Source organism: Syngnathus leptorhynchus, chromosome 4, assembly GCF_054491065.1.
Source record: "Syngnathus leptorhynchus isolate UIUO chromosome 4, UIUO_Slep, whole genome shotgun sequence".
Taxonomy (NCBI): domain Eukaryota; kingdom Metazoa; phylum Chordata; class Actinopteri; order Syngnathiformes; family Syngnathidae; genus Syngnathus; species Syngnathus leptorhynchus.
This window is the reverse complement of record NC_141198.1, coordinates 5,669,044-5,682,397: the sequence shown is the minus strand read 5'-3', so window position 1 is coordinate 5,682,397 and position 13,354 is coordinate 5,669,044. Positions and strand designations below refer to the sequence as shown.

At 40.4% G+C, this 13,354-nt stretch overlaps 2 protein-coding genes across 4 annotated transcripts; one reads left to right on the top strand and one right to left on the bottom strand.

Moving 5' to 3' along the window:
• The first annotated feature begins 86 nt into the window (after positions 1 to 86).
• On the top strand, positions 87 to 4,623 carry LOC147057720 (uncharacterized). 3 transcript variants are annotated; one of them, XM_085909723.1, is made up of 3 exons: positions 87 to 249; positions 1,304 to 1,413; positions 1,962 to 4,623. In XM_085909723.1, exons 2-3 carry the CDS (start codon positions 1,311 to 1,313, stop codon positions 3,725 to 3,727), a joined length of 1,869 nt encoding a protein of 622 aa, XP_085765849.1. In that variant the 5' UTR covers positions 87 to 249; positions 1,304 to 1,310; the 3' UTR covers positions 3,728 to 4,623. The 3 variants fall into 3 exon arrangements, with proteins under 3 accessions (XP_085765849.1, XP_085765850.1, XP_085765851.1); XM_085909724.1 differs by having other exon boundaries at positions 96 to 249; positions 1,322 to 1,413; XM_085909725.1 differs by lacking the exon at positions 1,304 to 1,413 and having other exon boundaries at positions 96 to 249.
• A 2,807-nt stretch (positions 4,624 to 7,430) lies between these two features.
• On the bottom strand, positions 7,431 to 11,790 carry LOC147057719 (serine/threonine-protein phosphatase PP1-gamma catalytic subunit A). Its single transcript, XM_085909993.1, has 7 exons — positions 11,371 to 11,790; positions 11,029 to 11,160; positions 10,698 to 10,928; positions 10,246 to 10,350; positions 8,529 to 8,752; positions 8,309 to 8,443; positions 7,431 to 8,063 (listed from the first exon to the last, which is right to left on the bottom strand). The coding sequence occupies exons 1-7, from the start codon at positions 11,423 to 11,425 to the stop codon at positions 7,974 to 7,976; spliced, it is 972 nt and encodes a 323-aa protein (XP_085766119.1). The 5' UTR covers positions 11,426 to 11,790; the 3' UTR covers positions 7,431 to 7,973.
• Positions 11,791 to 13,354: the final 1,564 nt, after the last annotated feature.

Sequence of the window (13,354 nt, the reverse complement as noted above, 5' to 3'; positions counted from 1 at the left end):
GCTACCTTGGTTTGTTTGCTGGGACACAACAACATTAAACCTCCCACGGTCCTTCGCTAGATGGCGTTCAAGACCGCACTCAAATGACGTCATCATTACGCGACGGGAAGTAATGCGACGACAACAAAACGGCGCAAGGTTTAAAAAAAACAACAGACCCATCGCCTTCCATTCAGCTGCATCAGATAACCACAACTTATGTGGTGAATCAGTAACAGTAGTTACTTGACGACCGCAACGACGAAAGAGGTAAGTTACAACGATGTTCCTAAATTACTTTGTTAGCAACGTAATTTGTAGTACGGCTTGGTTGCAGTACAGAAGTGCAGTTCCTCTCTCATTAGCATGGCAGCTACCACAGTGCTAACTTTAGATCAGGGGTCACCAACCTTTCTTAAACCGAGAAAATACTTAAATAATTAATACTTCCTGGGTATTGATTAAGGCAAAGGGCTACCAGTTTGACACACACTTCTGAAATAGCCAGTTTACTCAATTTAGCTTTCACTGTGTTATTATTGTCATTTCCAGTTCACGTGTAAGTACGATTTTAACAAGAATAGCAAAAATACAGTTGGTTTTCCACCACAATCCGTTGGAGAAGCGAATCAGTCGAATTCCGAATATATTTTTCCCATTTAAAAGAATAGAACTTTTTTAAGTCCGTTCCTGGTATACAGTTCCTTAAACGAACATTGAGTAAATATGGGATAACTTTAATGTGACTACTTCAAACTGTATATAACCAGTTTCGATCATCTAAAATCTATGAATCAAAGCTACAGTTAACTAAAATGAATGAAGTCCCTTTAAACTAAACAAAGGACATCTTGCCTACTCAAAAAAGCCCTAGTCATTGCTAGTGAAGACTTCTTACAAAACAAACACAAAAGTAACATAAGGACAGGAAGGATGCATCCGGCTGACGGGGATCAAAAGACATTCCTTGAACTGAATAGGAAATACTTGGTTCAAAGGAGAGTCGTAAACTCGTAAAAGATAAGGCCTCCTGGTCTGGCAGGCCAAGGCTTCCCCTGAGATTCAGTCCCCCAGAGTCAGTCGGCATCCGGGCCGCGCGGTCGGGTTTTTCGGGTCCTCCCGGCTCATCTCGCGAGGTTCAACAACTGAAGCAAAGAAATCTAAAATTTTTTGCTCAAATTCCAATTTGTTCGAGAACCGCGACGTTCGGAAACCGAGGTTTGACTGTAAAATGAATACAATTACTTCAACAAATCGCTCGCTCGCCCTGCCCAAAAGACATTTTTATTAGCCAAACATCGTTGAACAAGTGTTGTGATTGTAGTGTGAAAATGTCTGCAAGGACCAAAGCAAAGTACGTGGAGGAAAAGGGCCGTCGTCGTCTACAACAGGAACGTCTTTGGCTGCAGCCTTACGTTGTGTTGCGCAGAGCAGGTTAGTACACGTCTAGTTTCTATTAGGAATCCTCTTCCAGTGTCATGTGTGTTAGAGAGATTGAAAAAGGGTGCTTACGTATTATCGGGAGGACTTTTACGTATTATCGGGAGGACCTTTAAAAAAACGACTCAAAAATTAAAGTAAATTATTTATTGAAAAGGTTAAAACAATAAAATAACATTACATTTGTAATTCCGGAGGCCAGAACGTCGCAATTGCTTCCAAAAGTGACTTCAACAGTAGAAGAAACGGACGGCAGTTACGAACGGCAAACGACTGTCGGCAAACCAATTGTTCACTCGCATATTCACCTTCTTTTTGCATGACTTGACGTTACATTGCCAGAAAATGCGCGAGCCAAAGTAGAGCTTCATTTTGTGATTGTTCGGACAGGTTCGTTCAGCCGGCAAGATACTTTGGTCCTTACGTCCTCCCGATAATACGTAAAGGTCCTCCCGATAATACGTAAGCACCTGAAAAAGTCTATCGGTTTGACCAGTTTCTTTACAACCGTAACTTTCATATGTGTTTGTCTTGTTTTGCAGACATCAGTAAAGCTATTCGTCCGAAGCAGCTAAAGCCAGAGCGCACTTGCATTAAAGAGGAAGATGTGGGCAAAGATGTCCATCACTTCAATGAACAAATGGAGCAGAAGTTTCTTTGCAATATAAAAGAGGAGGAAGAGCCAGAGCGGCCTTCTAGTCAAGAGGAGGCTGAGGACTCCTGCGACATTAAAGAGGAGGAAGAGGAGGATACCTGCAAGATGACATTGACTGGTGTTCCTGTGACGAGTTTCGATGAGGCTCAAAGGGAGGTGAGCAAAGGGGCGGAGCCTCCAAGCTGCAGCTCAAGTCAACCGATGACCAGAGAAGGTGATGGAGACCACTGTGGAAGATCACAAGCAGCTCCACCATTAGATAGATTAGAGGTGTCGTCACATGGTCCTGCTGGTGATGATGAGTCTCAAAACAAACACAGGCAATGTTCTCAGTGTGGGAAATCTTGTGCTAATAACAGTGTTTTGAAACAACACATGAAAATGCACACAAGAAAGAAAAACCTTTCCTGCTCAGTTTGTGGCCAAAAATGTGCTCATAAGCAACATTTAAATGCGCACACAAGAATCCACACTGGCGAGAAACCTTTTACATGCTCTGTTTGTGGCCAAAGATTTTCAATGAAGTATACCTTAAAAATGCATACAAGAATCCACACTGGCGAGAAACCTTTTTCATGCTCAGTCTGTGGCCAAAAATGTGCTCATAAACAACATTTAAAAACGCACACAAGAATCCACACTGGTGAGAAACCTTTTTCATGTGCAGTTTGTGGCCAGAAATTCAGTGACAAGGGAAGTTTAAAAAGACACACAAGAACCCACACTGGTGAGAAACCTTTTTCATGCGCAGTTTGTGGCCAAACATTTGCTCATAAGCAACGTTTAAATACGCACACAAGAATCCACACTGGTGAGAAACCTTTTTCATGCACAGTTTGTGGCCAAACATTTGCTCATAAGCAACATTTAAATACGCACACAAGAATCCACACTGGTGAGAAACCTTTTTCATGCGCAGTTTGTGGCCAAACATTTGCTCATAAGCAACGTTTAAATACGCACACAAGAATCCACACTGGTGAGAAACCTTTTTCATGCACAGTTTGTGGCCAAACATTTGCTCATAAGCAACATTTAAATACGCACACAAGAATCCACACTGGTGAGAAACCTTTTTCATGCTCAGTTTGTGGCCAGAAATTCAGTCACAAGCAAAGCTTGAAAGGTCACACAAGAACCCACACTGGTGAGATACCTTTTTCATGCTCGGTTTGTGGCCAAACATTTGCTCAAAAGGAACATTTAAATAGGCACACAAGAATCCACACTGGTGAGAAACCTTTTTCATGCTCAGTTTGTGGCCAGAAATTCAGTCACAAGCAAAGCTTGAAAGGTCACACAAGAACCCACACTGGTGAGAAACCTTTTTCATGCTCAGTTTGTGGCCAGAAATTCTCAGAAAAAGGAAACCTAAAATGTCATACAAGAACCCACACTGGCGAGAAACCTTTTTCATGCTCAGTTTGTGGCCAAAGATTTTCAGTGAAGTCAAGTCTAACACTTCATACAAGAACCCACACTGGTGAGAAACCTTTTTCATGCTCAGTTTGTGGCAAAAGATTTGCAGTGAAGGGAAACTTAAAAATTCACGCAAGAACCCACACTGGTGAGAAACCTTTTTCATGCTCTGTTTGCGGCCAAAAATTCTCTCACAGGGGAAGCTTAATGAAGCACACGGTAGCCCACGCCTAACCCTGTTGCCTGCTCAATCACTTGCCAAAGAGTCTCTATTGAGAATTCCGAGTGTTGGGGAGAAAGGTTTTCACCTTCGATTTGAGCAGACTTCACGAGTGTTTGCACCAATGATAATATAGTTAACTGGCCTTGGGATGATAATAGTTTTGTAATTTTCATTATACTTGATGTTTATTTTGGTTTTAGTTTTGGTTTTTAACTGTAATTACTTTGAATTCATATTAAGGGAAAGTTGTTAAGTTCTTATTAGTGTCTATTTAGGGTTTAGTTTTGTTCAGCTTTTCATGTTAAGGTTTTAGCCCCTATATTTGTCAAGACTTGTTAAGAAGAAAAAGCAGAAGCAAGCATGACAATTTTTTTTCTTTCTTGCTCTTTTGTGGTGATTCAACCCTGCTCTCCTGCTTTCTGTTAGGAAGGTTCTGGTCGTGACCCTGTTAATCCGTAAGGAAACCAATCCTAACGTTACACGCCAAAACAGTCCAACCAATTGCGATCTTGTGGGTGGTAAAAGGATAAACCCTCGGCCCACTGATAACATGGCGGAGAGGGCGCTCAGACCATCGAGCATATCCTCCGAGAATGTCAATCAGAACACCCTAGAATGGTTGGCTGTTTGGTGTGACAAGCTATGATGATGATCTGCACCGAAAAAAAGCTAACCAATCAAAACGGGCCTGTCACACCATATCTGAAGCCAAATGAGACCTCTACAAGGAGAAATAGAAAGCTGAGCTGCACGGTGATTTAACTCCCCTCCGAAAGTGAAGCCAATTCCTATCGTTTTGCAGTAAAAATAGATGAAGCAATTTGTGTCAAAATGCTGAAGGACAAAATATGAAAGCATGTGGAATTCCTTGGAATCATGAAATAAAATGAGAGTGAATTGTACAGAATGACATTGAACAATGTGGAATCATGTGGAGAAGTATTGAACAGAGATGGGACCAAGTCACACATGTGCAAGTCTTAAGTAAGTCTCAAGTCTTAACCTTAAAGTCTCAAGTAAGTCCCAAGTCATTTTTTTCTTGGGCAAGTCAAGTCACAGATTATTGCAAGTCACCTTATTATTGCAATTTTACCCGAAGAATCTGATCTTAGTAATAATTGCATATTAATAGTAATAATAATAGCAATAATTTGGATTTGCACTGTAATTACTGATTGTTCAGTAAAATACACCATGGAATCAAAAAAGAAATTAGCTTATACAATGATTTATTGACAGCTAAAGAAATGAACATCTGCCGACAGTGTCTGACACGTTTGAGTTACAAATATGAAAAAAGAATCTGAAAGAAGAAACACATTAAAGAGCATTAGAAACATTTTATGTTTCATCGGTAACATCTGGAGACACCAGAGCTCTATAAACTTCAAAAGTTTGAATTTGTCCTCTGGCTGTTTGAAATGTTCCACCCATTCCGAACCCACACCTGATGCCACCAACGAATCCTGGCCAGGGTGCGGGACAGTATCCTCAATGAAGAGGCCCCAAATGTTAAATTACCTGGATAGGAAGTGGGAATGGACTTTCCACATATGGTCCAGAAGGTAAGTGGTCAACAATATCTGTTAGTTATTGTAGATGCATACTCAGGTTGGCAAGAGGCTTATCCATGCCAGCGAGGAGATGTTCATAATTACATCCCGACACATGGTTTCCCACGCATTGTCAAGTGGGACAATGGCACACACCTTAAGAACAAAGACCTCCAGCATGTAGAAAACATGCTGGGTTTAAAATATAGATTTGGGTCAGTTTATTACCTTCAATAGCAGGCCCAAGTTGGAAAAAATTAACCGCATATTGAAGGAGAAATTGATGGCAGAGACAAATTTGAAATGGGTTCGGGCAGTCCCTCTGGCATTGGTGTGCCTGAACTGGGCACACCCCTTTTGAGTTCCAGAAAGGACGCTGTTTTCATGGACCTGCTTCTACCCTTCCGGTTGCTGATCCAGAGGGTGGTAAGCGCTCTCTCACACATCTCAGACCTATTGTCCAGTTATACGGTTTCAGGTTTGCTGAACAGAATGCAGCGGACCCAGGAGTGAAGGCCGAGATCCGGATAACCCCATTGGTCTGGCTGAAGGTCCTGAAGAGGAGGTGGACGGAGCCTAGGTGGACTGGTCCCTATAGAGTGGTGGAGCGCACCTCACATGCCGTCCGGCTGGCCGTCTATGCCGAGTCACTGACGACACGGACCGCACTGGAGATGTTTTCAGGTTCCCTTCTGTGATTTATTGCTGTGATTGTTTGAAGTTTTCATCATGTCTCACCTTTCGCAATCCCCGCCCCATCCTCTAACATTTACTCTCTAAGTGTTAGTGTTTGTGCTCTTGCTCTCTTTGTCATTTCTCCTCTGATATGGCTGAGATTTTGTTTTTTGGTTGACCTCTTTCGAGGTCAAAAGGGGTATTGAAGTGGGTGAAACAGCAATGTGTACATATTCTGTTAAGTTAGACAAACTCGTATACTTTTTCATGTTCAGATATATCTAAAGCTGTGTCTCGTGTACTGGCTGCCATTAAACAACCCAAGATCTTGCCAATAAAGAATCAACTGTTACTCCACATCTTTGTTTTCCTTGCTCAATAATGGACATCTCAAACAACACGCAACAGGATCAAAATTCAAGGGCCATTGACCCCCCCCCCTGTTTCAGGATCATTATCAAATGTCATCAGACCTTGCTGGTGAGTTGATCATTTGAATCTATTGTGTTACAGAAGACCTTGAGGATAAACGGTATAGAGAATGGAGGATGTCTCATAAATAAAAGGTTGAAGTCCCCCACAACACCCTACCCTCTTCCTTCCTTCCTTCCTTCCTTCCTTCCTTCCTTCCTTCCTTCCTTCCTTCCTTCCTTCCTTCCTTCCTTCCTTCCTTCCTTCCTTCCTTCCTTCCTTCCTTCCTTCCTTCCTTCCTTCCTTCCTTCCTTCCTTCCATTATTCATCATATCATAAAATGTGCAATGGACATCTGTGATCTAATTGGAAACAATGCTATTGAATTGGGAACTCTATTAAGTGGGTATTGTTCTCATATGTAATGTAATATACTAATGTAACACACAGAGATGAAAACTGCTACATTACAAACACTACATGTTTTAACAATATGAAAATGTATTTGATCATAGAAGTCTTTGGAATTTTTTTAATGGATGAAATGAATTTGGCGAAAGACCGCTTCTGCCTTTCGGGCAATCTGGAGAGGCCCTATTGCTCAATTTTATTAAGGTAAATTCCAATGCCTATTCCTCGAATTTGGATTCATTCATGAGCCTATACTCTTCATTTCATGCTTTCTCTTGGCTGCATTGCTTCAGTACTTTTGCCTATTTTTTTTTTTCTTTTTCCCAATCAGATTTCACCATTTTACAGAGCAAAATCTATCAAATCAATTTGGCCAGGCCTTCAGAATCATCTGATGTAACCTAATTTACACATTAGCAATGGGATTTCAAATTCCTCCTTAAACTCATACCCTTGATAATGTCACATTTTTCTATCCTCTGACTGGTTGGCAGAGCATGCCTAGCAAAACACAGTTGTGTAGCATTCTGCATATTTGAACATATTTAATAATCAGCAGCTCTGGTGAGCAGGAGCTTATAAAATTGCTCCAGATGATGTACATGGATAATACTTGTGTAATAACACCTCAAAGTGGATGCATAAAAAGACATTCACATCAATATCCCCTTAAATACACTCAGTTTATTAGAAAGATTTACATTAAAAGAGATCTTGTTTAGTCATTTAGCACAAGACTTTAATAAAAATGTGAGGTGATACAACGAGTCAATGTTACAAGACACTGACTGTAAATAGACTTTGAATTTTACAGCAAAGTGGTGTTTGTGGCTGCTTCTATTGTTAATGTTCTTTAATAATTACTGGAAAAAGAACAAGAGGGGGAACATGACAAGAATAAACTGATAAAATTGTGCACAGCTATAAACAAGGCATTCCTGTGCATACGTAGCATTATTGTTATGATTTTCATGAGTCAACAGTCATATGTGGCAAAGAGTAGCTGCAAAATGGAGTGCAAAACACCTGAGGTTTTCATGGTGACATATCAATTGACCCCTGTGGACAAAACAACAACATATTTTGCTTTCAAAGGGTGGGAGTGGACATCTTAACAGTACTGGCAACATTAAGGTTAACCAATCTCTCAAATGCAAAGGACAAAAGAATAGTAGTGGCTGCCTCATGTCCAGCCCTACATTTGATTTTATTTCTTTGCTTGCTTGGTGACCATATTGCGAGGAGGAGTGACTGGGCGGCTTCCATTAGGCTTCTTCTTCTCAGCTGGTTTCAAAATCTATGAGTTCAAAAGAGAAAGAAGTATGAGGGTCAAATTTTATCTGGCAAGTTACGGCATTTAGAAGAGCACTAGTGTATTCCATCCCTCCCAAACCCTGGTTTGTTACATTTTGTTCACGAAGAAAAATAGCAATTCGTTGTATAAAAAAAATGTATTGTTGAAAGTTTTTGAACAATTTAGAAAAATTACAAGAAACACAGGGCAGGGGCTTAAAATAAATACAAAATGCCAAAGCATCTTACCTGAAAAGAACACATGAGGGTCTCATCAACACTCATCATTGCGCCAGCATTATCAAACTCCCCGCAATAATTTGGTGCAGAGAACAGAGTGACAAGCTGCCTTTTGGCAAAAAACTCATAGCCATCCTCAACAACCTGCAACAAAGACAAACGCAGATTTTAAACTCTTGTTCAATACACTACGCCAAACAATAAATCACATTTGTAGTCTTAAAATCACCTGATGGGCACGACAGATCAGATCCAGGTCATGCTTATGCAGAAACTTGGCCACCACCTCTGAGCCAAAGGTAAATGATACACCTCGATCATTCTCCCCCCAACCTAGCACGTCCTTGTCCGGATCAGACCAGAGCAAATCACAGAGCAGACCCTGGTCAGGGACGTCAGTGGGGCGCATGATGCGTCTGATTTGTTCCATGGACTGCAGGTCAGGAGAAAGTCCTGTACAAAAAGAGCAGACCAGCACAAATAAACATTGCTCTACTGCCAATGTGCTTTTTTTTAAACTTCATTTGCCAAATTGCACAGAGCTCACTCAGTCAAGGACAAATAAAAGACTGACGTCAACGTAACTAGGAAGTATGTTTGCTTTAAAACCACACTGCAAAAAATTGTCACAGCCAAGGCGACGGACTCAAAAGGCTTTGCTTTTTTTTTCTCCATAGAAGAGACAGCTGTCTATGTCCCAACAATTTAACAACATTCAGAAAACTGTTTTAAAACTAAGGAGGAATCCCATTCAGTCCTGTGATTGATGATTGAGTGGCAAAGAGTGCAAGCTAGTGTAGCACCGTGTACCAGTTCCAGCACGCACGTAAACTCAAAATTTTTCTATTGAAATTTGCTCTGTGTTTTTTTTATTTTACTTTGTCTCGAAGCAACGCTAGAGTGATTTATGCTGTAATGTAATTATAGAAAGTTTTAATTATTCCTCTATTTACTATTCGTACAGCTACAAAACAAGTTAGAGTACAAAAAACTCAAAAAGCAAAACAGCATTCAGATAACTTGTCTAGTTAAAATTGGCAATGAGAAAAAAACTAAGTGTGGCTTCTTTCGTCTTCTTACTGTAGCGACTTGGCTCCGTGCAGCTTGTGACTATTGACAAATATGTGCTTGCTCTTTCAAGTGAGCGTGAAAATCCTCTGAATACACTTAACGATCAGCATTCGAGTCTCAGTTTTGCTCTTCAATATGTATTTATGAAGTGCAAAATATTAATTTTGAGGCAAAACCAGCAATGTGAAACCGCTTATGTCGAGCCTTGGGACTACACGAACAATGGAATCAGCAATTCAAGTCTGACTTCCCTGAATGGAGTCAACAGTTATCATAGAAGCCAACTATTCTGTTAAATGAAGCATACCCAAGGTTCTCCTCAACAGGAAGAAGTTCTCAGGGTATTTGATTGTGAACAGCTTACAAAATCTTTGAATGCCCATTAACAAGGTCACAGCAGAACAACGAGTCATCATTCAGAAAAGGAAACTTCTCAGGGCAATTTGTATTTGATAATGCCATACTCTGCCAACAACCCGCGGTGGCCATGATGGCAGATGTTAAAGCAGACATTCCACCGAATCTGATCAGAAGATGCGGATATGATGCAATTTCTAAAGGGAGACACTAAAGCATTGTAGGAACATATAGGATGGATGGTGCAACATTGCGTAACGGTTTTTATTTGCGTCATCACCATATTCTATTTCGGCCCGCCGAAATGCCCCTTTAAAGACATATTTAGGCAGAATTTTTGGTGCATTCCAAATGATCAAACTATCAAAATAAAATATTTTTTTTTAACCAAACCTTCCTCACCGTAAAAAGGTGAATACTTTGCAAGTACTAAAACCTGTTGTCTGGAACCAATTTTATTTTTTGAATCCAAGTCTGCTCTATGAATATTTTCTTTGGCTCATATGAAAAAAACCCACCTCCGTGACAGCAAAAGATCTTCTCATCCACAATGGCGGCAATCGGGAGGCAGTTAAAACAGTCTGTAAAAGTCTTCCACAGCTTGATGTTGTACCTTCTTTTACCTAGAACAAAGAAAAGCAAGCAAATTCAACTAATAATTAAGTCAAAGGAGTAAATCAGAACACAAAATTCAGTGAGGTGATTCCACTTTGAGAAAAAAACAATACATTAACCTCACGAAACATATTGTTGGCCTAATGGCATAATTGCTCAAGTGATAGTCCAATGTTCTTTTAAAAGAAGAAAAAAAAAATTAGCAAAGAGATTTTTTTTTTTTTTTAAATTGATATTGACAAGTGGGTGGGGAAAATAGCGCGTTTTAATTTTTTTTGTTTATTTCTTGAAAAGTATTAAAATATGACTTGGACAATTATATGCCTTGTGGCCGACGATATACAAGATGACTCACACTCATCATAAAAGCCATATATTCTGTTGATTGAAGCACACTCATGGTTTCCCCTCAACAGGAAGAAGTTCTCGGGGTATTTAATTTTATAGGCAAGCAGAAGACAGATGGTTTCCAGAGACTGCTTCCCTCTGTCCACATAGTCTCCCAGAAATAGGTAGTTGCTTTCTGGGGGGAAGCCCCCATACTCAAACAACCTCAGCAAATCATAGTATTGCCCATGGATGTCACCTGAGAGAGAAACAGACAATGATCAGTATCGAGTTAATAGTGAGAAACAATGCATCCTTAGGTTGAGCATGGATGTGTTTTTTTGATTTGGATAGCTTACCGCAGATCTTGAGAGGGGCTTCAAGCTCTAGAAGAATGGGTTGACTCAGGAAGATTTCCCTGGATTTCAGGCACAATCCACGAATCTCATTCTCCTGCAGTTGAACATTCTTTCCAGGTTTAGCTCCTCTCACTGGTAAACACGTCACAAACATCATATGACGCGCTCGCAATATAAAATAAACGCATCGGTGGTTAGAAGTGTGTAGTGGTCCGTATTTATGTCGCAAAATAACTCCCGATTTGGAAGGCTCCTCCAGCTGTTGGCAAACATGCTAGGCTAGCCGAAGCGGCACGACTATCATCGACCAGGTTAACACAGTTCTGGACAAAATAGACTTACCTTCTAGCAGACGTTGAATTATGCTGTCTATGTTGAGTTTGTCGACATCGGCCATCGTGGTGTTGCTGCTAAAATATCGACGATATAGAATCTAGGTCTCAACTGCGAGCTCTCCTAGCATTAGCGCTAAACGTTAGCGTCTGTGTGTTTTCCGGTGGAGGGCAAATGCGTTGGTTTGAGCCTGTCTCGAAGTAGCCACTCGGACACCCTTAAACAACTTAACACGTTACCGATACGCGTAGCTCTCAAAATGTCTACATCTAACTATTAAATTTCACTGGGAATGGTGAAATTTTGTGTACGATTATTTGACTGCGCAAATACCCCTTGACTGTTTTTTACTGCCGCACCTTGTCGAAATTGCCAGACAGCAGTTTTCGAGAAGCACCCTAATCTTTTGCTGCCCCCTACTGGAACGGAGCCCATAAAACGGAAACGACATGCAACGATAGGTATTATATTAGGTACCAGATTGACCACTCAGGTGGTCCGATTGGCTCCCACCGGCGTCTTCGGGGAAGGATGTGGTGAGGCCATTGAATTAGTAATTATTTTTGTACAATTTTAAAAGAACTTTCCCTCCTTTCATGCCGACTAGTCCACTCCGCGCACTCACAGCCGACGTGTTGTTTAACTGGGTCGAATGACAGCCACACTGAACTCAACTTGATCAGAAGTCCCTCAAAGGCAAGGGTTATGTTTTAATGACAGGAGTGACATAAAAATCCCATACAATTTGAGCATTTAAAAACGAGTATTTTGAATATCTTTGCACATTTTTAAACTTTGGAGGAGTTTACTTTAAAGTGAAATCTTTGAAGACTCTACATGATTGAGGACTCTACATGAACACTTAAACGTGAGCCCGTTTAATTGGGTGGGTTTCAAATGTACCTATACTGGCCACTAGATAGCGCCAGCCAACAGTATTTAGCACCAGTCGAAAAAGGTCGATCCATTATTTTGATAGAATGTACAGATAGACAATAATTAAATAAATCTGTATGAGAAAGAAAATTCTCTTTTTTCCTCAATAAAGTACTTCAGAGTAGGGATGCAAACCTCTGCTTAAAATCAGAGGGCATGCTTGAATGTATAAAAAAAACATTACATACACCATTAGGTCTTAGCATACAACAGAAAAGTTGACGTTTTTGCAGATTACAAAGGAACAATGCACCAATGCTTGGTTGCTCCCCCCCCTTCCATCAATAGTGTAAGAAGCTGGAATAATTTCATGTTTCTGAATGTGGTCAGTAGTTATGGCCTCTGAAAACCGACGATGTTGAACTTTAATTTGCTCTATTTTCCATTTCCAGAACTTAATGTTCCTATGAGGTGTGTAAATGTTGTCAACAACAGCCACTTTGCTGAAAAGGGTGTTTTTTGCAGTGTCCCGAGCAGAGACAGTGAGAAGAGAGACAACGCAATATTCTAGAATAGTTTGTTCTTATCTGCTTCACTCCCATCTGACATGGCCCCTTCACCCCTTTGTTGGATTGTTTTCTAGAAAATTGATATATTTTCACAAGGAAACACTGCGTGTTCATACAAATCACTGCATATCATTTTAAAACATAAATGATATGAATGCTTGATTTTGAATGACAGCCTTTTTCAGCAGAACTTATCAAAACAAACTATAGGAACCAATTCAATTATCCTTTTTGCCAAATTGCTGACAGTCATTTTACTAAGACTAATATAAGCGTCCCTGATGCATCAATTACCTATTAGTTTGAAATCTTTCACTCTAGCTTTGCCCTGGAGTCATAAATAATAATAATGAAAGAAACAAAACATGTAATACTAACAATTTCCTCTCACGTTTTTCCTAGGTGTTGTCTGTAGCAGAATATCTGATCCCATGTCGCTCAAGATAATACAATATTACTCACGAGGACATTATTTTCAAATGGGATATCAAGTAGAAGTTGAGGGTTAACTGCGTGGCTGGTGATCAGAACACGGGCTGGAAGTGTAA